This window comes from Mastigoproctus giganteus, chromosome 9 (genome assembly GCF_048544385.1).
Source record: "Mastigoproctus giganteus isolate SK-2022 chromosome 9, ASM4854438v1, whole genome shotgun sequence".
Taxonomy (NCBI): Eukaryota; Metazoa; Arthropoda; class Arachnida; order Uropygi; family Thelyphonidae; genus Mastigoproctus; species Mastigoproctus giganteus.
The window spans coordinates 88329718-88357240 of record NC_143583.1 but is presented as its reverse complement, the minus strand read 5'-3'; the positions used below and the strand labels follow the sequence as shown (position 1 = coordinate 88357240).

The window sequence follows — 27523 nt, the reverse complement described above, 5'->3', positions numbered from 1 at the left end:
AGATTATTTCAATTCTTAACTTTTCATTCAAAACACATCTTCAGTACTCGATGGATAAATCTCTTAAAAATGCTTGGAATTTAAGGTATATTTAATTCACATCTCTTACACTTCTACCATAGTAAAATACCTTAATACTCATTGGCTTTCTGTTATGTCATATTTTCCTGCAATTTGGTTGGTCTCAGCTTAAGATAGTCCTCTTAAGTCCTCTTCTTCTCTTCACTGAATTCCATCATCTTAAGCTGAAAAAGATTTTACTTCTATCTCCAGAGTATCAGTTATTGAATTCCTTAAAACTGCTGCTAAAATTTATACTTCTGTCACTCTTTCCCGTCCCCACGGGATAAAATAGGTGTCTAAATCCCTCAAATCGAAATCTTGGTTTTTCCTTTTGAAAAATAGAATAAAATCTCTTGACTGTTCTCTTATCCACTGATTAACTTAGTAAACAAATATAACATTTATCTTCTAATTTTAGACATACCGCTCTAAAATTTCTACTGATATGTTTTCAGGTAAAATGTCTGTTTAATTAACGGGTGTTCGGGCGAAGATTCTGTGGCCTGTCTTCTTTTAAGGTTTTTCAATTACGTTCTCCTGTGTGTATTGCATTATTTTATTACTGTTTTTAAGTAATGGTAATGCATTAATTGGATGCTTGATTTTTTGATACAGTATTTTAATATTAACTGGATGGTAATGTAAATTTCTATAATGGCCATTCTTATACCATGTAGTGGTCATTATAGATATCTAGATTCCTTGGACAACTACCACGTAACGTCTTTCTCCAACTATATTGGATTGTAAATATTTATCTTCGTGAAAACCCTTCTGGCCATGTATCATACACAGCGGATCTTCTCTTGCTCTGCCAATGTATATATATCTTTTTTAGCTAGTTGACTAATAAAATGATATTTACTATTTATTTTCGATTTACCTACAGTGTCACTGTCAGTTAAAGACGACTGCTTTTATAATGATAAAAAAAATTCAGAAATTTGTTAGCTTTTCGTAAACATATCTTCTCTCTATTGATTTTTTTAAATTTGTTTTTTACACTGAAAAACATCACTCCTCTCCACTATTTACCTTCCTTAATTTTTTTTTAACTAAAGTATGATTCCTATCACAACAAAATGTGCTGTGAAACAGCATCGATTTCAATATTACACGCACTAGATTATTCACTTTTTGGTCTTCACCGTTAGTGCGTAATTACGATCCCAGCATTTTTCACATGGAGGGGAAAAAGCCATCTGTTTCTTGCGAACAACTGGTGATCTACGGACCACATTTTAAGAATCATTGCTCTAGATCATGTAAGTAAATTCGGCCCTGAATTTGTGAGCCCCTGGGGTTAAACGAGGAACAGGAATGCCCTTCCGAGCTCTGCTATAACCGACATTTCTGATATTAGTTGCCTTTTTATTTTATCCCGGAGATACGTTTTATGTGTAAATATTTACTTTTACACATTGTAATATGTTTTTTGTATAGTTACACTAATTTCCACATAATGTAAATAATTGACGGCCACATTTAATTTTTCAACATTTTCAGTTTCATGTAGCATAATATTTTTGTAAAAGGTGGCGCTGAAGACATCTCGTCAAATGTCGAAGTGCGTTGTGGGATTGAATGGCAGTCGTCCGCCATTATGGACGTAGAAAAATTTGGTGTGTTTGGTGAAGTTGTAAGTGTTTTATATTTTCCATTGGGAGGCTAACGAAGCAGAACTACAATGGCGCAAATTTAGATTATCTAAAATACGTGAAATAACCACCAAAGCCCGTATTAACGGGCGAAAAGACTCAGTATTTTAATTTTCTTAATTTTGCCTCGTGTTCTGGTCTCCACTTTGGTTTGGTGGCCACCGGGCAAGATGAGTAAGTTGTCGTTTAGGGCTAGGGCGCTGGACGCCTCTAAACCTATGCCAGTTTACCGATCTGAGGAGATTCCCGATCTTCCAGATTTTGCTGCTATTAATCGGGCAGTGCCACAGATGCCGACTGGAATGGAAAAAGAGGAAGAATGCGTAAGTAAACTATACAAAGAATATATACTGAATTCTGATTGGCTGCCGATTCCTAGTGGCGGGTACTTGAATCGTGGGCTTTAACAGCACCTCTTTGTTTATATTTGGGTATCGTTGTCAATAATGGAAGTGCGATTATGAGAAGCAACAGTGTTAAGGACGTTTTCGATCAGTGAATGTTGTTATATTATTTTTAGTTCAACTTACAACTATTTTACTCATTTGTGAAGTCACATGCGCAATACAGTGGCGGCCATTTTGTGTTGTATTTTGTTATTAATTATAGCGGTACCATCATATTTTAAAATAAATTTAATTTATTAAACATGGTTCTTTATTTTGATGTAATTTAAAGAAAGAAAGATAGATATTTTGTTAATAATGCAAAGCTTGAACTCACTAGCAACTCTGTAGGAATGCTTTCACCTGTCACACCTGATCACGATAGTGTAAACAAACACACACATGGTAAACGCATCAGTCATGCTGAATGGATTAATAGTTACGTTCGTTGTGGAGGAGAAATACTTTAAAGTTATGTGACTGACAGCTTATTTAAAAATACTCCAATTATATTTTTGGCGTATAAATGTATCATTTTATGTAGTCAGTTATTTAAATGTCATTGCATGTAGTTTCCGTAATATCCCCTTCCAGCGTCATTCGAATTGTATTTTTTATATGAAGCTTGAAAATTGAATTAAAGGTTTCTTCTGTTTAAAAGAAAAAATTGGCAAATGTGAATTTGCACATTTTATAGGATCCATATTTTATTTTTTTTTGCAGCCATTGTGTATTACTTCATGCAAATCATTAAGCTTACAAAACAAATAAGCATTTATTGTTGTTTCTTTAGTGCAGACATTTGCCATGACATTTTTTATTTTTGTACTGCATTTTTAATGGCTCATTTGTAATTCAGCATTTGCTAATTACTTCTAATGATTTAAGTGAGAACACTTCATAAAAATGAATTGAACATTCATGACAATAAAAGACAGCTTGTCAAATTATTATAGAAATAATTTTTTTTGGATGAGAAATTTAATATGCAATTTATTTTAGATTTTATACTGAAAAGAAAAATGTAATGTGCAAAATTGTAATTGCAAATACATCTATAAACCAAGTATTGTTGGAATTAATTGTAAATCAGTATGCCATTAACAATCATGATGAGGGACAGATTTTTTTTTTTTTACTTTTTATGAAAAACAAGAATGATGTCATTTTTTTTTGCAGATTCTTAAATATATTTAAGAATACAAAGATGAAAACAAACAGAAAACATCTAAATATATTTAAATGGCAACTTTTGCCATATACTTTTAGTGTGTGAACAATAGCCTTGTTATTGTTCAAACTTATAAATAGAAGGTCTCTCTCTCACACACACACAAACAAGGTTATTTGTGTTATTAATTTTTAGAACTGGGAACTTATAACTAGTGGCATTGAGAACTATAATATGCCAATAGAAAAAACAATCCCACTCCCCCACCCCTTATAACTTTGAAATACTAGCTAGGACTTGGGTTCCTACACAGGATCTGGGGCTGGCACAGTTGATCCTTCAACCCCCTCGATGCCATTATTCATGACATAGTTGTTTTGATAATCGAAGTTAACAGTTCTCCCTAGCATAAAATAGAACTTGTTCAGACGAAAGCAATTACCCATTTTAAAAATGAAATTAGCAGCATTAGTAGAGGCATATGATGCAAGAAAGCAAGCTTATGCAGCATCAGCCAAAAAAAAAAACCTTCCGCTTCACCCCTCCGTTCGTTCGAAATACCTGAACAGCTGAGCCTTAAATTTATTTAGGCTATCAACTTCCACAACAAGGGATGGAAGTCTGTTCCACCAACCAACTACCCACTGACTAAAGGCAAATTTCCGCACATCTATCCTACATCTGTCTTTCCTCAATTTGAATTTATGCCCTCTCAGGTGATTATTCTGAGCAAGAGGAAGAATCCCATCAGCATTGAGCATGCGCAAACTGTTCAAGGCTTTATACACCTCTATCAGGTCAAGGAATGACCACCGCATTTCCCGGAGCAATATGGCCTTAGTTGCTAATGCTCCTAAAAACCAAATAACAAACAAACATACACCTCCATCAGATCACCTCACCAGTGCCTAGTCTCCAGACACTGTAATTTGCAAAACTTAAACCTTTCTTCATAAGAGCAACCCTTTGTTCCATTCACTAATCTTGTTGCCCTTCTCTGTACTCATTCCAGCAGCTCTACATCCTTCTTGAAATGAGGCCTCCAGACCTGTATACAGTACTCAAGGTGTGGCCTGACCATTGCCTTATACAAGGGAATAATCACCTCCTTCTCCCTGCTAGAAAAATTCCTGTATATCATTGACAAGACACCATGAGCTACTCTTGCAGCCCGTCTGCACTGCTCAGAGAACTTCATATCTGCCTGCACAATTACCCCCAGGTCCTTTTCATTCTCTACCACTGTCAGTGTAGTACCACAGAGTTGGTGCGCTGCTCTGTGGTTGCTGTTTCCCATATGTAGTACTTTACATTTGTCAATGTTAAACTTCATTTGCCACCTCTCAGCCCATCTGCTCAACCTTTCCAGATCCTGTTGCAGCAGCATAGCATCAGTAGTGTCCTTAACGACCCTGCCAACCTTTGTATCGTCTGCAAACTTGGACATTAAGCTTGATATACCATCATCAATATTATTTATAAATACAGAAAACAATAATGGACCCAACACTGAACCCTGAGGGACTCCACTAATAACATTAGTCCACGATGAGCAGTGTCCATTGATTACCACTCTCTGTCTTCTCCCCCTCAACCACCCCTTTATCCATAGCAGCAATTTGCCTCCAATGCCACACTGCTCCAATTTGTGCAGCAGTCTTCCATGTGCAACAGTATCAAAAGCCTTTCTAAGATCCAAGTATATAATATCAAAGTTATTCCCTGCATCCAGTTCTTTTGTGACTGCATCATAGTATCCAATCAAATTGGTCAGGCAAGACTTCCCCTTAACAAAACCATGCTGTGTCCGAGCTATAACTGAAGTCTTGTCTAGATGATCCTGCAGTGCTTCTTTAACCAGTGCCTCCATTAATTTTCCTGGAACAGAAATGATGACTACTAATAAATGTTTTTTCCAGTCTGCACAGATTTTATTACAGTTTAATAATACAGTTGCTCCTCAACTTATGATGGAGTTCTGTTCCAATGACCACATTGATTCGGTCATAAGTTGGACCTAACCCTGTTTTATGTACATAGCGCATTTATTATTTATTTTTTTAATTATTTATGTTTTATTAGTTCAGTTTTTACAAATCTCTAAAATTTCTTTTCAGTACATATAATTTCTGAACGCCCATTGGTTAGAATTGTTAGTGTTGCCATAATTTGATCAGTTATTTCATGTTATATGCATTGAATAAATTGCCAAAGTCTCCCTGATAAGAATTAATACCCTTGGAATTTGTATTTTGTCTCAGTCAGTTGCTGGGCTTCAAAGTGGAAGGATGTTTCTCCAATTTTTTTTTTTTTTTCTGCCCTTGTAGGCATTGTTTACATACATAGATAGATGGATTTTTGATTGCAGATACATAGAATTAAAGAATTAACTCTTAGAAAAAAAATGCATTGATTGATGGTTTTAGGCAGTTTTCGTGGGCTATATGTGCAGATGCTCCCTTTAATACCACTGTGCAGTTAGCTAAGTTTGTTGTATGGTAGCATCAAAGCCGTGTAAAATATTTAAAATTTATTTTCTGGAAATGACTGTCGTGAGTCGAGGAGAGACTGTATACATCAAAGTATTTATGTTAAACTCTTCAGCGTTTGAAAATGATATCCCTTAAATGACTACCACCATTGCAAACGTAATCCTCTCATATTTATTCTCACTTTATCTATTTCTGTGTGGTATTCTTTTAGTTTGGTCATGAATGTTTTGTTTCAGTTGCTCAAGTGTCCATTGATGGTTTACATAGATTTTTTAGTTTAAGGAATCTCATAAAAATAAATTCCAAACAGATAAATCTGTTGATTATGGTGGCCAGTTCATATTACCGAAAGGAGACAGTGTGATTTGGAAATAATTTCTTTAGTGTCCATGGAAAGTTTTTCACTGTGGTATGTGTCATAGCACCATCCTGCAGCATATTTACATTTAGGGCTGAAGTTACTGTGACTGCTGAGTTATTAGCAGTTCATAAAAGTATATACTGATGGTGCTGAAAGCAGACACCCCACACCATACAGTAACCTTTTGGCTGTGAAGTGGTTGTTCATGAAGATAATATGGATTTTTGATTGTCCAGTACCTAAAATTTTGTTTATTTACATACCCATTCAAATGAAAGTGGGCCTCGTCACTCATGATTAAGTATGGATCTTCGTTCACCTCCTGTGATAGACTACAGAAATTCAAGCATATATCCAAATGACAAACAAGTAATTGTTGAACCATTTGAATCTTATGTAAATAGAACTTTAAATCAATATGCAATGTACTTCATACATTTCGTTCCAGTATGTTCAATTCTCTTGATTGACAACTGACAGACGTTCAAGAACTGCATTGTAACATTGCTCTGATTCTTTTAGTGTTTTCTGGAGTATGTGTCATATGCATCCAACTTTCAGATCTGTTACCGGGGCCATACTTATGAACAGGCATATGAGGTGCTAGCTTCGGGCCTTACCATAGAGAGGTGCCTCGCATGGCCTCTGTAATCTCAAATTTTTAAAGCAATTTCTTTTTTTAATGCCTTGATCTAAACTAGGGCCCACTTGTACCTACCATATAAACAGAGACAGGTGAAATTTACTGAAAATGTGGATGACTCATTTCTGCGAAAGAACAGATAAATTTCCAGAATAAAGGAAAATCACTCTCTCCTAATTCTCTAATAGGGTGTAATACTAGAACACAGGTTTACTACGGAGTATTACAGTTAACAAGTGCGACTTCATGGTACAGTATGTGGGAGTCGGTTGTAAATGTGTTATGGATATGGTAAATTGTGGAACGTTCCTTTAGTTCTTAATTCGTGCATTCTACAGCAGCAGCAGCTCAATTGCCTAAAGGCCAGAGGTGCGAACAACATGTGACAGAGTTTAGTTCAGTACTGTTCTTTATATTTTGACTATTACCTTTGTGTTTAAACAGATCGGTAAAAATAAATGTTTTTTTTCTGATTATATTTATATATGCAAGTTTTTTTTTTAGACTCTGGTATCTTTAAAAGGGGCTCCTGCAAGAGCTTATCGCCTCAGGCCCCAAGAAGTATAAGTACAGTCCTATCTGTTACAAATGCTGTTTGAAATTTGTAAATCCAGTGCATTATGGTCTTTCAACTTGGAACACTACCATTTCTTTCGACATCAAAGAGATGTCTAAATTCAAATTGTATACTCACAACAAAGTCATCTGATTTAAAAAATTGTTTCGACCACAAAACCTCTCTGTTTTTACTGAATGCTTTAGTGCACTTTGCTCCAGAACCCAAACAGTGACCTCCACTGCAGTCCCCGATGAAATGACACCACTTTTAAAATAGATAATTATTTTTACCTGACCCTGTTTTTATGTAGTAATGCATGGATTCATATTATGTATCAAAATTAGAATATAAGTATTTTTCTGTAAAAATTGTTTTAAACAACAGTTTAAAAAATTTTACACACTTTTTTAAACTTGCTGCAGAGGTAAATGTTCGGGGCATGCGGTTTCATTAATTGCATAGTTTCTTTTATTAGTTAACGGTTTCTATTAATTTTCTATAAAAATTAATAATAATAATACACTTTATTTTATCATTTTATATAATCTGAGTTGGCTTTGATCCCAGTTTACCTTGGATTGTGAGGACTAATAGATTGAGATGTGGTGGAATCTAGAGCATTTGCAGTTTATGTTAGAGTATATGGTATAGTTTTTTGGGGTTATTTTTGTATATATTTTTTGCTAACCTAAGAGTGTGAACACATAGAAAGCAGTTTGTCAGCTCTCCAGAAGTTGGTACTAATAGGGAGCTTAAATGACAGGCTAATGGGATTGCACACAGTAAAAACATGATAGAATTGTCAGTGCCAGTTTTGTTTATTTACCTGATTGCTGGAACAATATAATATTGAAGTTTTCTGGTTTCTTAATTTTTAACTGTGAATTGATGCTTTAATTTCAAAGATTTAGATGAGGCAATCAGTGGGATGCAGACAACACCCAAATGGGAATACTCTGATGAAATGTTAGCATGGAAAAAAATGGGGGGGGGGAGAAATGTATATATATGTTGTTGCTATTTATTTTATACCTTGAAGTGAGAAATCTTTTTTTTTTAAAACATAAAAGTTCCATAGTTCATTTTTATACAGGGTGGTTCAGGAAGAATAATAAATATTTTGGGAGGTTATAGTATCAATTATTCTGAGTAAAAAAGTTCATATAAACATGTGTCCAATTCTCAATGGATACGGAGATACAGCTGTTTGAAATTGCCATGCACAAAGCCATTATGAGAGGTATCAAAGAACTATAAATGACGTATTGTTTGTATTTATTGACTTTTTGAATGATACAAAACACAAATAATTTGACAAATTTTTTACAGTTCACAATAAATGTTCAAAAATCCCACTGCCAACCTTAGGTGGTGGCCAATGAACAGGACCACTGCGGCCGACCCATCGTTCAGATAAAGTTCGATTTAGATATTGTATCACCAGACAGGCATAATGTGCAGGAGCTTCGTCATGCTGAAAGTACATACATAACAATATTGGAGGATGTTCTCTTGTAGCCAAGGGAACATCCTCCAATAGTAGTGGAAGTTTGTTTTTCAGAAATTCTAGGTAGTAGTAGTAGTAGTGGCATGTGATGCAAGTGTATGAGCTTATGCAGCATCAGCCAAAAAAAAATTTACAAAACAAATCCCTCTAAATGTTTGTCCAGTTCCTCCTTAAATTTATTTAATCTATCAACTTCCACAACGACAGATGGAAGTTTGTTCCAGCAATTAACTACCTACTGGCTAAAGGCAAATTTCTGCACATCTGTTCATCTTACAGGTAAATGGGCCCTGTAAGACGATTTTGTAACACAACAGGCCCAATCAACTGATTGTTGATGATACCGCACCACAGATTATCCCATTGTATAAGGCAATGGTTAGGCTGCATCTCGAGTACTGTATGCAGGTTTGGAGGCCTCATTTTAGGAAGGATGCAAATCAGCTGGAACAGGTGCAGAGGAGAGCGACGAGATTGGTGAAGCGACCAAAAGGGTGGTCTTACCAAAACAGGCTTCATTTCTGCAAATTAGTAGTAGTACTGTAATGGCAAATGATGCAAGAAAGCAAGCTTATATAGCAGTGTCCCAAAAAAAAAAAAAAAAAACCTACACAGTTCACCCATTCATAAGCTCCAAGGATTTGTTTAGTTCTTCCGAATATATTCAACTGATCCACAATGACAGATGGAATCCTGTGCGAACAATCAACCATCCGCTGGCTGAAGGCAAACTTACACACATTTGTCCTACAATCATCCTTTCTCAACTTCAGTTTATGCCCCTCAAGTGAAGTCTTAGCAAGTGGAAGAATGCCATCAATGTTTAGCTTATTCAGTCCATTCAAGGTCTTAAACACCTCAATCAGATCTCCCTTCAGGCGTCTAGTCTCCAGATGTGCTGCAGTTTATAGAACAAACCTTTAGGCACCTCAGATAAAGTTGGTGATGGTCTCTTCTCCAATGAAGCCTTTCTCTCATGGCTGTTCTTACTTAGCCTTGCATTGTTTGGCATTAAAAGAATACAAAATGGGATGATGTGCAAAATTTTTATTCTTCTTTTCCTGTTGGATTACTGTTTTAAATCATCTGTTATAAATGTTTGCTGAGATCATCTCAGTGAAATTATTCTAGTAGGAATGAAATCTTTTATTCCACACTCTACCTTATTTAAACCTTGGTTTTTTCAGTAAATGTGCTACAGCTCTTGAAGATAAGAATGTTGCATATCATAATTGACTTGCATACAAATCTCCGGGTTCATTTTATACCTACACCAAAACTCACAACAATTGCACATCAGTTATTAATCAGTCCAAACTAGATTTTGAACAGGCTAAAAGCAGAAAACATGTTTCTAGTCCAAGTATTTGAGCATTCTAGTCTCTTGCCAAGGCTATTGGTTGTAACTTGTGCTCACCTCTGTTAACACCTGTTGGTTCTATTGCTATCTCAACTAAAGATAAAGCTGACTTACTAGCATACTATTCTTCTAATTCTTGTATTGACGATCTTGGTAAATCATCTCCTAGCATTCCCAGTACATTTCACTCAGTGCCTCCTGTGGTGGTCTTTCATCAAGGGGATGTTAGACTTTTGAACATCTTTATGCCAAGAAGGCTCCAGGCCCTGATGGTATTTTTCTTCTTGTTCTCAAAAGTTGTGCCCCTGAGCTTATTCCTGTTCTGAGTCACCTTTTTACTCTTTCTTATTCCACTAGAGTTTTCCTTCTGTTTGGAAATTTTCTCATACTCACCCAGTGACAAATCTATCCCATCTAATTATCATTCCATTGCACGTACTTCTACTCTTTCTGCTGAAACAAACTTCCATCTGTTGTTGTGGAAGTTGATAGCTTAAATAAATTCAAGGAGGAACTGGACAAACTTTTAGAGGGAATGGATGTGTGCAATTTTTTTTTTTTTTTTTTGGCTGATGCTACATAAGCTCATACACTTTCTTTCTTGCATCACATGCCTCCATTACTACTACTACAACTACTAATGGAGAAATTCATTAACTACCAATTATCTTGAAACCTTCCATCTGATCAATGATTGCCAGTATTGTTTCAGTCCACTGGCAATATGCTTTCTTATGTTATTCACCTATGGACAAATACAATGGAAAAGCCTGGTGAAACTCAGGCAGTTGCTCTTGACATTTCAAAGGCTTTTGGTATAATGGTCTTCTAAATAAGATTCCATCTTGTGGGCATATTATAGCCTTAGTCACTGATGCGTCAATAAAACCCAAAACAACCACCCAACCATCTTGTGGATTGCCAACTGTTTTTTGTAATTGGGTATCCAGTTTTCTCTCTGACTGCTCACTGTGGGTGACAATAGATGGCTCTCTGTCTTTTGATTTCTCTGTTAATGCTGGTGTTCCTTGGGGAACACCGGCATTCTTTATTTATTTATTTTTAATAAATAAATTAATCACCGTCTTCCATTAACTGGAAATCCTATCCAGAGTTTTGCCAATGATAGTACATTGCATTCTGTCTTCCAGTTTGAGAAATCTTGCCCTGCATAAATAGCTTTAACTTCTCGAACATCCACTGCCAGTTCCTTAAATATTGATCTCAGTGGGGCAAGGACAACCTATTTAATTACAATTCTTCTAAAAATTAGTCCTGTTTTTGATCTTGCAAAAAGGATTCTTAGCTTTGATGACACTCAGATTTCTAGAGAAGTTCCCATATCTCTATTAGAAATTACCTCTACTTCTTTTGGTACAAGCACAACACAAATATTGCTGTCTCAGCATCTACAAATGTCTGATCTGCCCTAACTTGAAATATTCTTCCCACATCTGAGCTGGTGCCCCTATAACCCCTCTCATGCTTCTAGACTCCATTCAAAAGAGAGCAGTTAGATTAATTAATGACCCATCTCTTACAAAATCTCTACACCCTCTGTCTCTTAGATGTTCTGTTTCTGCTGCATGCCTTGTCTGTAGATACTTATGTGGGTGCTGTTCTTCTGAATTGACTTCTGTAATTCATCCTCGCCCCACCCCCCACCAAACCAACTTGAACACGTGCTGGAACTATTCAACATCTGCTTACTGTCCAACTTCAAAGTCATAGAACCAAATTTTCATCTTCCTCATTTATCCCTTTAACTTCCATTTCTGGAACAACTTCTCTGCATGCATTTCCCAAAAATTACACTCTACAAAAATTCAGGTCTAAATTCAACAAGTATCATCTTCTCAATCTTCAACCAGTGCATAGTATAAGTACTATAGGTTCTGATTGATACTTTTTGTGTTTGGGGATTTCATAAAAAAAAAACACTCTCAGTGCACTTGTCATGTCTCTGACAGTAAAGTCCTGTTATTTATACTGCAAAGTTTATCCTTATCTACATAATACCTTCAGGTGTTTCTATTGTCACTGTTTTGGTCACTTAGAGAATGTTTGCCAAGAAGATGCCTGTACATTGTGTAGCTCAAAAGATCATACATTGTTGGGCTATCCTGCTCCCTCTCACCAGAATGTTTGCTCTTATAGTCAGGGGACTGTAAGGGCGAACATTCTGATTTCTCTAAAATGTGTAACATGTGGATTCTATGAAAGAAGATAGAGAAACATGAGCAACACACCCCTCCTAATCTTATGCCTCATTATTAAAAACAGCAGCAGACAAAAGGAAATACAAATGGAAATCTCTATTCCTACAAACATATCAATCATAGAATGGGCACATGTTATTGTATCTGTTTAATCAAGAGCCTCTTCTCTCACCATGAGAGACTCATATCAGGACTCTTTGCCAACAGAAATACTGGTGCGCAGTGTATCAAATAACCCACTAAGTAAAAGCAAAAGTACGTAATGAAGTGGATATTGATAACTTTGTGGAATCAGCAAGAACATTATTGACTTGCATCCTGAGGCTTGGTACCTGGAAGTCTCGAACACTGATGGAACTGATATTCAGGACCCATTGGGTTATTTCAGTGAAGTCTTGTCCATTCAGCTACAGCCCATTCCAAGCAGATTCTCTGCTTGCACCTTCATGATGGTGGGACTGTTAGTAACCCTGGGTATACTAACAGTCCCACCCTCCATGGAACACTGTACCTTGTATGTTTACCCGGTGCAAACAATGTGAGCAGGGATTGAGACGTTACATTTATATCATGTAGAGAAATGCTTTCCCCTCTGTGTCACCTGGTAATACTAGGTAGTAGATGATTCTCTTCATATGATGCAGCACCACCACTTTGCTTATTCATGTCTTGAAGTGGTAAAATCCATCTTTAGTCTCCCAGGGAAGTCCCATCTCTTCCTTCATTCTGTATTACTGATGTCTTTTGAGGTCATGATAAGCATCACAGCTAGATACAGAATTCTTACATTTCAAGGTGAAATATAAAATGGTGTTGACATGCTGGCCACCAGAACAAACCAATGCATATTTCTTCAGGAGACATCTGGATCAGCTAATGTATAATCTCTTTACCTCTACTCTGCCAGCTAGTGACTAAGGGGAATCCAAGTAGTGTGTGTGCGCGCCCATGGCTGGGATGCATTGTCAAGACCATGTTATGTAAAGTAGCTCGGTATATTATTGCTATGTGTATTAGTATTAGTAGTGGCAAATGATGCAAGAAAGCAAGCTTATAAAGCATCAGCCAAAAAAAAATAATAATAATAACCTTCTTATTTCACTTATCCATCCCTTCCAATAAATAGTTTATCTAGTTCTTCCTTGAATTTATTCAAGCTATACACTTCCACAACAACAGATGATTGTTCCAGCAATCAAACCACCTTCTGGTTGAAGGCAAAGCCCCACACCTGTAACCATCCTTCCTCAGTTTGATTTATGCCCCCTTGTGTATAGTCTGAGCAAGAGGAATAATGCTAATAGCCTTAAGTTTGCTCAAACCATTCAAAGCTTTAAACACCCCAAGATGGCAATCTCTATAAACTTCACAAATTTACATGGTCTCAGTTCCAATCACATTGATATCTGTCAAGCCCTGCTTACTTTTTCTCACCAAGTGTCAATTGTTGGTTGCCTCAACTGCTGCTCATCTTATTTTATGATTCCTTTTGCATCAAATATGGTACTTGTGCATATGTTTGCTCTGATATTCCTTGTAAGTGACTTCCTGATTTGGAATCTCTTCTTTTGATTCCTCTGGCCTAAAATCTCTTTGTCCTATTCCATCAAATTTATATGTTGCCTCTCATGTCCCAACTTCATTAATCATTTGGAAATCTTTGAATTCCTTTCATTGAAACTGCACTTGTCCAGTCTAACATTCATAAGAGTGAGGTAATGTTCCCTTCTATTTTTATCTCTACAATTTGTGTCAGATTGGAGTCAGGTTAATTAATGACCCATCTTATACAAAGTCTCTCCACTCTGTCTCATAGATTATCAGTTTCTGCTGTATGTCTTTTCTGTACATACTTCTATGTTCACTGTTCTTCCCAATTGGCATTTGTGATGATCCGATTTCTTCCAAACCAGTCTGTGCACATTCTACAAGCAATCAGCATCCATTCACTGTCCAATCTGAACTTATCAAAATGGCTTTTTCCTTCTCATTTATCCCTTCTATTTTTTTCCAGTCTGTTCTACCATAGAATATTGTTCTCATATTTGGGATGTTGCCCTCAAACCTCTCTCAAGCTGTAGAGATTTTTTTTAATGGTGGCCACAGTGTATTGATATGGGATTTACATAACCTTCCATCACTCCTGCTCCCAGTTTCATGAAGGCACTTGTGTCTGTAAGATCCTTTTTGTTTTAATTATAAAAAAATGGATTTTTAGCTTTTTTTAATTGAATTGAAAATGATGATCTATTAATTAAGATTTGTTAAACTAAATTTAAAAAAATATCAAATGAAAATAAATGAGAGAAACTAATAATAAAGTTTCCATTGTTATTTTATTTTTTTGTTTATTTATTATTTTTATTTTTTTTTAGAATTTTCAAGGTCACTTATCTCTGGATTGAAACAGACATTCATGTGGCATCTGGCAGATGCATCATGAATGTCTGTACTTTTGTTGGCTGTTTGCATTTACCCTGTGAAACCAAAGCAGCTCTGTGGCACAATGAGACACTTGTTGGTGACCTCTGATGAATGGGAATTGCCTAGAAGAAAGACGCTTTTGCTTGCCTTTTGAAAACCAAAGGAAAAAATGTCTCCTTATTCATAGTACAGTGAAACTTCCCTAAAGTAGACACTATTGTCTCAGAAGAAAGTGTCCACTATAGGAGGTGTCTACTTTGCATTTGCAGATGTCCTTGTAGTCAGTTTCAGTAATTCTGAATAATGAAATTCACTGTACCTAGTTGTTTACTCAGTGGTTTTTTTGATTATTTTTGTATATATGGGTTTCAATTAATTTACTTTTAATAAATAACACACTGTTTAGTAAACTTTTATTTACCGCTTAGTAAACATAATTAACTTTTAGTAAAAATAAATGGGTTTGTTTAGAGCATTCCATTTTGGCAATTTTATTTTCATATTGGATAATTAGATCACTTGCTAGTTTTCAGTCCATGTTCATCGTTTTTGTTCACATAGAATTTTTTTTAATATACAGCCCTTGTAAACATCAAGAAATTTCATTTCTTAAAAACATATCTAGTATGTGGTCAATGTAATGCCTAGAAAAATTACAATCAGTTTTCCAAGGGATGGTCTTACTTAAACAAACTTCATATGTAGCTATTTAAACAACCACCATTTCTTGCTGTTGAGTGAAAGTGACTACACAGGAAAATTGTCATCGTCCCTCAGTTAAAAAGCTGGATGCTGCTGTCACCAAAGCAGTTACAAAAGTAATGTCAAGCATCACATAGCTCTTTCATGAATATATAGAAATATTGAATGTGTACATGGTGTGTACAAATCTCCTTTATAAAACTAAAACATTATTATGTGAATAGTATATAAAAAAAAGGTAAAGTGCAGCCATTATCAACCCACTGCAGGATGGAAGCCTCCTCAACAATTCATGCTGAGGGAAATAGACCATAATCTGCCATGCTGGTCCAGTGCGGGTTGGCAGATCGACCGTATTTAGCAGTCAGGGGCTTGAACCCCGGTCTACTCAAAGAGCGTGTGCTACTGCACTCCCGCTCCTGGCCACGTGAATAGTATACATGGTACAAATCTAAAACTGCTTCCAAGTGATTGAGAATATCTTCAAGTTTTTATTCGTCAACCAGAAAATGTGCTTGCAGTAGTAGATGGCAGCATAATTACAAAACAGCATTCAGGTAGAAATTTACCAACAAAATTCCATCCTTTTGGTTTTGTCGTCAATCAGCAGCTTCTGTACAAGCTGTAACTTGTATGGTTTCATGCTTAGATAGTGATATAACTTGTTACCCACTGTTGACCTTGAATGGGTAGGTTTTTTTTTTTTTTTTTTTTGGCTTTATAATGCAAGAAAGCATCAGCTTTCTTGCATCATATGCCTCAATGACATGCCAGTCATGTTAAGCTCACGACTGGCATGTCATATGGATTTCCCTGGTCTTTGTATAAAACTTCCTTGAACAAGCGTCACTGTGCCCTCATTGACTTTTGTTGGTCAACAAATCTGCCTGCCATAATGATTGCACAAACAGGCATCTCTGTTATGAATTTTCTGTACCATTCCAGAATTGGGAGTCTTTTCAGTGGCTTCTTTTTAAATCATGTTTGAAATTTATGTATAACTGCAGTGGCAGACTACAGCTCATTGAACCAAAGTACATGCATGTGCCTTCTCCAGATTGGTAAGTTCTTCCATGATTACTGTTTTATGATTAAGCTCCTATATACTGTAGAGTGCACTTTTCCAGTTGGTGAATGAAAACTTGGAGATGTCATCTTTTGCCTGTAAGTGGTTTCAGATTTGTGTCGTGTACCCTATTCACACGATAACATTTTAGTTTTGTAAAGGTTTTGGGAAAACAAAAAATCCTCATGGACTACTGATCAAAATTGTCTATGCAGTCCATTGATAGAATTTTTTTTTTTTTTTTTTTGAAAGAATGTATTGTAGCTCTATTCCTCACTTTTTTTTTTTTTTGTATGTTCATATCACAAACTGCATAGGCGCCTCCGTAGCCAGGTGGGCAGGAGCAGCAGTGCGTAGCACACGCTTCTTGATTAGACCGGGGTTCGTGCCCGTGAACCACCAAATATGGAGGATGTGGAAAGGTCAGGGAATGACCACCGCATATTCCTGGAGCAATATGGCCTTAGTTGCTAATGCTCCTAAAAACCTAATAATAACAAACTGCATCCTATGTACAGATTTGGTACAGTACCCTTCTTTTTTGTGTGTTAATTCTGGAAACAGCATTTCTCAATTTGGTGATTTTATTGTCTTTCTAAGTGATGTGCAGTGGTGGAACTACATTGGACAGCCCTAAGCTAAATTATTTTGTAATAACAGAGCAAAGTGGAGGAGAAATTTTTGAAGTTATACATAAGAAAGGCACCTGGGGTGGATGGGATCTATCCAGTTATATTAAAGGAGGCAGCAAAGGAAATAAGCAAACTCTTAGCCATAATTATGAGAGCATCTTTGGATTCAGGAGAGGTCCTCATGGACTGGAGATGTGCAAATGTATCCCTAATTCACAAAGGGAGAACAAAGGGTGACAGGAGTAATTACAGACCTGTTAGTTTAACTTCTATTTGGAAAATAGTGAAGTCACTGGTTAAAGAAGCATTGCAGGATCATCTAGACATGACTGCAGTTAGTTTGGACACAGCATGGGTTTGTTAAGGGTCGTGTCTGACCAATTTGATTGGATACTATGATGTAGTCACAGTCACAATGGAACTAGATGCGAAAAGATAATTTTAATATCATATACTTGGATTTCAGGAAAGCTTTTGATACTATTGCACATGGAAGACTGCTGTAAAAATTAGAGCAATATGGCATTAAAGGCAAGTTGCTGCTATGGATAAAGGGATGGTTGAGTGGGGAAGATAGAGAGTGGTAATCATTGGACACTGCTCTTTTTGGACTAATGTTATTAGCGGAATTCCTCCAGGGTTCAGTGTTGGGCCCATCGTTGTTTTCTATATTTATCAGTGATATTGGTGATTTATCAGTATATTAGGCTTATTATCCAAGTTTGCAGACGATACAAACGTTGGCAGGGCTGTTAATGACAATAAAGACTGTATGCTACTGCAACAGGATCTAGAAAAGTTGGGCAGATGGGCTGATAGCTGGCAACTGACGTTAACATTGACAAATGCAAAGTACTGCATATGGACAGCAGTAACCCCAGAGTAACGTACCAATTGTGTGGTACGACACTCAGAGTACTGGAGAATGAAAAAGACTTGTGGGTAATTGTGTAGTCAGATATGAAGTTTTCTGAGTAGTGCACACAGGCTGCCAGAACAGCTCATAGGTGTCTTGTGAATGATATACAGGAATTTTGCTAACAGGGATAAGATGATTGTCCTCTTGGTCAGGCCGCACCTTGAGTACTGCGTACGGGTCTGGAAGGATGTAGAGCTGCTGGAACAAGTATAGAGAAGGCCAATGAGATTGAGGGGAACAAAGGGTTGCTCTTACCATGCAAGGCTTAAGTTCTGCAAATTGCAGCATCTGGAGTCAAGGCACCTGCGAGGTGATCTGATTGAGGTGTATAAGGTCTTGAATGGTTTGAGCAAGCTCAGTATTGATGGGATTCTTCCACTTGCTCAGATTACACACTTGGGGAGACAAAATTCAAATTGAGGAAAGACAGTTGTAGAATACATGTGCAAAAATTTTCCTTTAGCTAGCAGGTTGCTGGAACAAACTTCCATCTGTTGTTGTGGAAGTTGATAGTTTAAATAAATTCAAGGAAGAATTGGACAAAATTTTGTAGCAAATGGATGGGTGAAGTGGAAAGTTTTTTTGGCTGATGCTGTTTAAGCTTGCTTTCTTGCATCATATGCTTCTACTAATGCCAACATTCCTTACCATCAGTGGCGAGCATATTGATGACACATTGTGCCATCAGCTCTGTACATAATCTGTGGTCATCACAAGTCTAATTAGCATTTCAGTAGTCAACAGGTCTTTGAGGCCTGTTGACCACTGAAAATGCACAAGTGTGTCAGTTACCTTTGAAAGGGTCCCATCTAGAGAAGTTGAATATACCAAAAGGACGCCTAAACTGTCTTTTTAGAGAGGTTACTTAGTATCTAATTTCTAATATTTCTGGCCAGAATCCAAGCCTGAGTGGCCACGACACAACCTCTCTTAAAAAGTGTCCCTTTTAGAGAGGTATCTGTTAAATGAGGTTTCACTATATATTAAAATGAAAACAGAAAATACTGTATAACCTGTTAGAGGATATTGATGCACAAAGGTGCATGGGAAGATTTGATTTCATTAAAAAAAAAAAAAAAAAAATAGAAAAATATTAAGGTGGCATCTATCAGACTCCATATTAACAGTGGAAGGTTAAAGATATAACTACTATCAATAGTAAAGGAAAGGGATTTTAGCAGATTGGCCATTAAGACAGTTCGTGGGGTTCTGTCATTGCTTTATAGGACTTTTTCTGGCAGGAACAAAGTGATTATCCGGTTATATAAGGCAAGGTTAAGTATTGCATACAGGTCTGAAATCCTCATTTTAGAAAGGATTTTGATCTTTTGGAATGGGTTCAGAGAAGAGCGACAAGATTAGTCAGGGGGCACAAAAGGGTACCCTTACCAAAAAAGTTCTGCAAATTTGCAGTGTTTAAGTATTGAAGTTAAAAGTTGAAGTGTTTAAAGCCTTAAATGGATGGCATCCTGTCTCTTGCTCAGTGATACACACATAGGAGGGACATAAATTTAAACTCAAAATGGTTGGCTGTGGGATAAATGTACGAACATTTGCTTTCAGTTAGAGATCATGTGAAGCCGGTGATGCTCCATATGGACACAAATAAGCACCAAATTCAGTGCCCAAATTAGGGTGATCATTGTGCCATGAAGATTTTCTAACAGTCCAGATCAGTGGCTGAACAAAGCTTCAGTTTGACTTCCTCTAGGGTTCTCACTTATAGATCTCTGGCAAAGTTAGTTTACTAATAAATTGAAATAAATAAAACACAGATGACAGTTATGGAGCTCAAGTTCACAGATAAACAAGTGAGAAGAGATTGTCCTTGCCAGATTATGCATTGGACACATATGCACTGTATTCTTACTAGCCAGAGATGACTCTCCTCACAGTAAAACACATACTAATAGATTGACATCATTACCACCAGGATAGATACTTTGCTTTTGTTTCCTTCTCACAACTATAGAAACCTCTGACATTAAAGCATATCTGAGATGACACCAATCTGTGTGAAATATTTGGATACACTGGTCGGCATCAATTTTCTCCCTGAAATAGTTCTGACAGATTCTTGTTGGAAATATGTTCAAAAACTCAGATATGTACTTATAAAGTTCTCATCACCCTCAGTTTTCAAATATCATAGGTTAATGACCGAAAACCAAGCTGTCATTAAAGCTACATTTCCATTTACTGTTGGAATCTCATATGGGAGACACCAGTGGATGATTATTAAAGACAAAACACAACAAAATAGGTGTTTTGTTATCAGATAAAAATTTGTAAATAGAATAAGGCTAATAGACCCATTGTTCAATATTTAGTACTGTATTTAACATTTTCTTAAAATATATGAAATCTTTTTTACTAGAAACATTTTGACTTTAATCCCTTCTCCTTTAAAATTGGTGTGTGTTATAGCAATGTTGTTACCATATTTGAATTCAGCAATGTCAAATCTATAAAAATCACCTTTAAAAAAAAAAAAAAAAAATTTGCCGATCAGTGTTATCTAAAATGAATCAATTTATTTTCAGGCATATGATCAAGTCATATGCAACTATTACTGCCATTATAATTAATTTCTGTATTGTATAGGATACATTGATAGGTCCAAGAAGGACAAGTTGTCCTACTTGCCATTAAACCTTTGATTAAATAACAACAATGGAGCAAAGTTTGCAGGGTGGCCAGGGGCATTGTATAAGTCCAACAGTGCTCATGGTTTTTTATTGTAGAAAATGTAACAGTGCTCTACTCTTAGACAAAAATAGTTCCCAAGCCACTCACTAAAGACATTCTTCTCAAGTATTTCTGTTCCTCTCAGATAATAGGTAAATGGATTTTTTAATAACTTCTTATCACCTAGCTATCTCCATCTGGAGACAGCTAGGTGATTAGAAGACAAGGAGGAGTGTTAACTTCAAGAGTACTGGTGCATTGCTGTAAATAAGGGTAAAGCAGTCCTCGGTGACTTTAAAACCTGATGCATGTTTCTAAACATTCTGGAGGGCATTCTCTTCCAGAACAGACCTGTTTCATCCATATTAAAAGCTAAATTGGGTGAGTAATTTCCTTCAGTAGTGGCCTGGAACCCATTTGCTGCTTTGGTATTAGCACTTGCAGCTTCACCAGTGATACAAGCACACTGAACTCTTTTTTTTTTTTAATAATCAAACCAATCTCAGATGACCGTATACTTACTTCTCTAATGATTCCTCATCTCTCTAAACTCAATGTCCTTACCAAAATAAGGGCCTGGCTAGGTACCATGTGGTGCTTTGTCATGTTATTCATCTACGCATATAACACCTCCAAAAATGACATCTTGTCCATGTTAACTGGGTATCAGTTAATGCAGTTGTGGGTTGCACCAGTGCTTTCACTTTCTCTGATTGCTTTAAAATAATCTCTAAGGTGAACTGTGATAATCGCAATGATCATGTCACCTTTGATTTCTTCTGGTCCTAGTCAACCCACATGATTGCAGTAGGGTCTGTCTTATGCAATCCCATGCATGTGACTGACTTCCTTATTCATACATATGTTTGTGATTCATAATTATAGCTTGTCCCTGACATGCACCATAGGAGAATGTTCAGACGTAGACAAGCTGTTTACTTCCGTGAAGTTTGCTGGTGTTTATAACTGCATATAACAAACCCAAAACTGAAAAATAAACCATTTCAGTTTTAAAATCTTATGTTATGTGCAATGTGGTCACAGTAGTTGTTGCGCCGATAAACCCTCAACAAACAGCAGACGACATGATAGCTTGTCCATGTTCTGGTGGCAGTTGGTGATGTGTGAAAGGGGAAGGTTAACATTATAGCAGATGTGCAGTATCAGCATTTTGTTTGGATGTGTATGGAATTCATACTTAAACTAGATGATACCTTATGGCCTAATAAGGATGATAATGTGTCTTTAACTTAAACACAGCCTCCCCTAATGGCATGCCCTTTGTGAGGATAGAGTCATCGTGGCTGTACTTTAAGATTTATGTACATTCAATTTACAGTAATTCCTCCCCTCCCACATTCATGAATTCAGCATTCATGAGATCTGTTTATTCACAAATTTTTGAGGGGGGTGGGCAAAAAAGTAAACCAAAAACTATTATTGGCTACTGACTGCTGCGTGTCACTCAGTTCAACCCAGTACATACACGTGTGCTTCACCAGTGCAAACACGCCCACTTTCCCATCCCCCTAGTAGTAGCGGGTGCTGTCTAAGTGTGATGTGTGTAATGCATTACCCTTAAAAATTCCGAAAAAAAGAAAAGAATCTGGTGTAGAGGCGGAAAAACGTAATGCACTTTAAATGAAAAAAAAAAAATACTCGACAAACTCTCAATGGGTGAAAGTTCACCAGCAGCGGGAGGATATTTCAGAATTAACGAGTCAATAACGAGATCCATAAAGAAAAATGAGAAAGTGATAAGAGATAATGTCACGAGTAGCAAAATTGTTAACACAGTGTGAAAAAAAAATCAATCGAACAAATGGAAAAAGATCTTAATTTGTGAAAAGAGGATCAAACGCAGAAGAAAATTCCTCTGAGTGGTCCCATTATTCGCGGGCGCCTCCGTAGCCAGGTGGGAAGGAGCAGCAGTGCGTAGCACACACTTCTTGATTAGACCAGGGTTCAAGCCCATCACCACCAAATACGGAGGATGCGGAAAGGTCAGGGAATGACCATCGCATATTCCGGAGCAATATGGCCTTAGTTGCTAAAGCTCCTAAAAACCATATAGCAAACCATTATTCGCAAGAAAGCAGATTGGTTATTTGACCATTTCAACATACAGAAGAGTGAGGAATTGGGGATATCTTCTGATTTTCAAGCAAGGATCGTTCAATCGATTTTAAAATAGGCACGGTTTGCACAATGTAAAACTCATCGGTGAGTTGGCATCAGCAGATCATGATGCGCTCAAAGGTTTCCTGATGAGCTACATCAACTTATTGAAAAGAAAGGATATCTGCTACAACAGGTCTTCAGTGCTGATGAAACTCTTTTGGGAAAAAAATTCCAAATAGAATGTTTCTTTCAAAAAATGAATAGACTGCTCCTGGTTATAGGGTGGTGAAAGATTGTGTATCCCTTCTGTGTGCCAGTGCTTCAGGCGACTGTGTAGCACAGCCTATGCTCTTATATCGCTCCATGCACTGAGGCAAGAGTAAAAATCAAATGCCTGTGTTTTGGTGAGAAAACAAAAAAGCAAATGTTACTGCAGCATCATTCTTAGAGTGGTTCCATGACTTTCATTGCTGAAGTAAAAAAATTCATGGTATCTAAAAACCTTGAATTTAAAGTTCTACTTGAAAATGATAATGCTTCTGGGGACCCAATTGACATTAAATTTGCAAATGCAAATTCAGTGGTTTTTCTACCACTGAATACAACCTCACTTCTCAAACCCCTGGGCCAGGGGGTAATGTCATCATTTAAACCATACTATACAAGATGCAGTTTTAAGGGCATTTTAATGCAATCGAAGAAGATATAATGGTAAATGTCAACATGTTTGAAAAAATTCACTATCCGCTGACTGTATCACTGATATTCACAAGTTGCTGAATGTAATACGGCAGTCAACTATCAATGCTTGCTGGAAGAAGCTTTAGCCAGCAATTGTCAATGAAGTAGCTACAGTTCTTTCCATTGATAATGAAATTTGAGACATTGAGATGGCACATCAAGTTGTATGAGAAGGTTTTGTAGATATGCAGCCACAAGAAGTTGAGGTTTGCTTCTGTCTCACAGTCAATTCTTGGCTGTGGGACACAAGACAATCTTGTTGATCTCATCAAGGACAACAATCAGGATAAAAGTAAGAATGGGAATGAAGTGGTGGAATTTGATTCTGTAATGGAGAGGAGCTTCAAATTCAAAAGTGATTGAGTCTGCACGTAGTACTTGCTTGGAGGTACAAAATGAATTACAAAACTTCAAAAGGCAGGCCAACATCCAGCCGGTACCTTCTGCTCAATAACATTTTAAAGCATTTTAGTGTTTACTCTTGTGATGTAATGTCAGAATGTTTTGGCTTTGCTTTTTCTTTATAATAAATATATTTTTTTATTGCTTGTTTAATTTTCTATGAATTTTTTAAAATTAAATCTGATTTTTTTTTCCGAACTATGTTTCCAGCACTACTTTTTCCATTGAATTATGGGTCCTACATTTGCAAATCCCATAATGCAAGAACGTAACCCTCACAAATGTGGGGGGGGATAACTGTACACAAATATGTTTACATGGTTTATAGGAATTCACATAGTTTTACCTTATTATAATAGTTTTCTTTTGGGGAAACCCCAACTTATGTGGAGGTTACCAGGAACCTGACTCTCATTTACTTTTAGACCCTCTTATATTTATTTCATAGGCTTTGTTAATAGAAGTATTTTTTGTTATGACTGTGACATTTAATTTTCATGGTGTGTGTAGTCTTTTTGATTAGGGGAAAAAAAAAAACGATATAAGTAATGTACACCGAGTGGACAGAAATCATGGGATACCTACCTAGTAACGGATAGACCCACCTTTCACCCATATAAGGGCAGTCACACGGTGAGGCATTGAGTCCATTAGTTCACGAAAGCATTCCACAGATATTTCCATCCACCCATGCTTGCTGCACTGCTGTCCCTAATTTTGTCACATTGCTAGGTGGAAGATCCAAAGCTCAAATGGCCCTTTCCACAGCATCCCAAAGATGCTCCACAGGGTTCATGTTTGCTGAACAGGAAGGCCATTCCATTTTAGTAAAATTGCGGAATACTCTTTGAACCATGTTCTAGTCACACGGCTCTGTGCGGAGGTGTACTTTCCTGCTCAAAGGCTCCATTGCCCTGTGTGTGCACGATGACCATGAAGGGATGCAGATGGTCTGCAAGGATGGACATGTAACCTGGAGCATTCAGAGATGGTTCTAGATGTACCAGAGGTACCAATGTGTGCCAGTTGAACACACCCCAGACCATTACCCACTGTCTATCTGTCTAAACAGTTCCTTGTTAACATGATGGGTGCATAACTTCGTGTAGTTTCCACCAAATACGTCCCCTCCCGGCCACTCAAAATAACTGGAAACGGGACTCATCGGACCAGGAGACCCATCTCCAGTCACCCAAGGTCCAGTGCTGATGTTCTTTCACCCAGTTGAGGCATAGTGTCGTGGTGTTAGTAATGGAACTTTGGTGGGTCGGTGGCTCCCATAACCTATTACGGCTAATGATCACCTGATGGTCTTGGTGGAGACATTTCTGGCACCTCCCTTGTTGAAGTCTGCGGTGATTGTGCCACTGTCACTCTCCGGTTGGCTGAAACATTGAAAGACAGAATTCAGTGGCCATGCTCATCCATCACCTTTCTCCACCCACATACCCTGTCCACAAATGAGATGTTATTCCAGAAATGGCGTATTCCCGATACACTCTTGATACTGTTGAACGGGAATGGTGCAATTCAATTTCTGTACCACCTCTGTGATAGAGTGACCCATGCGTCAGCCACCCACTATCATCCCTCTTTCAAAGTTAGTTAACTAACAACGTTTATCCAAACTGGCATTGAGTTACTGTCTACATGAATGCATTGATGCAGCGTACCTGTATACCTGCCAAGCGATGGATTCATCCACTAGCAAGAGGGGTGACAGCGTTGCATTGGCCAGGAACCAGGTATCCCACGAATTCTGTCCTTTCAGTGTGTATATTGTATTATTTTTCAAGCCATTCCATTTTCAAATTTGATATTCCATTCCAGTTATCATTATTACCAAAGTCATTCCAATTATCAAATAACACACCTCTAGAGTTAAAACTTCCATACTGCACTCAAGAAGTGTTGACCAAAATTTCACTGCATTTGATGAATTGCTTTGAAGTCCTGAAGTTTTTAAAAAGATTAGAATTGCTCTTCCAAATTAATAGCATTGCTTCTGTAGCAGCAGACTGGAGAACTGTGGTATTGGACCTGAATTCTTCTCAAGGACTAACAAAATGTGCTGAAAATTTGGTATTGATTTGACTTTCTTCTTCAGTAATGTTTGTACAACTTAAACATACCTCCGTTTATACAGGGTATATCATAACATGTGGGACCCACTTCAGGGATGAATTTAGGACCTAAAAACTAGCCGAGTGGGTAAAGTACCTGCCCGGCAGCCCAAAGGTCGCGGGTTCGATTCCCGCCTTGGGCTTGGATCAAAGTACTGCAAAAACCTTGGGAGGTGCAATATGGCCACAGAAGCCGATGCGCCAACAACTACCAAATCAAAAAAAAAAAAAAAAATCAAAAAAAAAAAACCTAAAAACAATAAAAAGAAAGTTCATGTAAACATAATCTGATTTTGCCTCGTTTCCAAGTTATTTTATACAGCCATTTTTGTGTTCCAACAACTGTCTGCTTACATTTGTATGAAATGACCACTGTGCACCTGAATACAAGCCTGCAAACACATCATCATAGACCTCCACACCCACTCAAAAGTTTCCAGGTTGCTAGCAGTCTTGTTTCACATGTTGGCGAACCATTTTAATGTTATCAGTTGCTTGTGGATTTGCTGGCAGCTTTGTTCCGTGTTACAAGGCTGCCATGAATTTTTATTGTTTTGTTTTGAGGTCTTAAATCCATCCCTGAAGTGGGTTATGATGTTAAGATACACTCTGTATATACAGTAAATTATAACTCTTTTGAAGGGATCAGCCCAGAGTACATAAGTGCAATCCCCTGCTTTATAGGATTGACCATGGGACCAGAAGAAAACAGTCAGAGTCAGGATAGCATTATAAAGTTTGAGCATCACAACAGGAGTTATAACGCTCCCACATTATAGATAATACTTTTATTTTATTTTATTTGTTTTAAAGCAGAATTTCTATTTGTCTGACTTTAATGAAATTTGGATGGCATGGCAAATCAAATCTCTCCAAATACAGGAAAATGGGCAAGTTTAAAAATGCAGTAATTAAATAAAGAATTTGTGTTTGCCAGATTTCATATGCCATCTTAAAGTACATTGCATGTTGTTGTTTTTTTTTTTTTTAAGATGCCCTTGAAGTGATCTCTACATGGACATTCTTCTAATCATCTACACGTTTCTTATGACATGGGATAACATCTCCAAAGGAATTCCAGCAAGTTTTTCACAAATTCTTTCTTTTAGCTCTTCAGTAGTTTGTGGGCAATGAGAGTCACATGCTGACAGATCTGGGAACCTTGGAGGCCAAGAAATATCACCGTTTTTGGAGCTGTGGTTTTGAAAAAGCAGGTGTATGATGTTTATTGACAACATTGGGATATTAAGACGTTGTGCCATCTTGTTGAAACCAACAGGCCTCAT

General features: G+C 37.1%; 1 protein-coding gene across 2 annotated transcripts in view; it reads left to right on the top strand.

The window, feature by feature from the left end:
- The first annotated feature begins 1674 nt into the window (after nt 1-1674).
- E(Pc) (Enhancer of Polycomb) overlaps nt 1675-27523 on the top strand; it is a 378489-nt gene continuing 352640 nt past the window's right edge. For both annotated transcript variants that reach the window (XM_090381895.1, XM_090381894.1), the window contains exon 1: nt 1675-2044. In XM_090381895.1, coding sequence (XP_090238021.1) covers nt 1892-2044 — 153 coding nt within the window. In that variant the 5' untranslated portion in view covers nt 1675-1891. The remainder of the gene's footprint in view (nt 2045-27523) is intronic.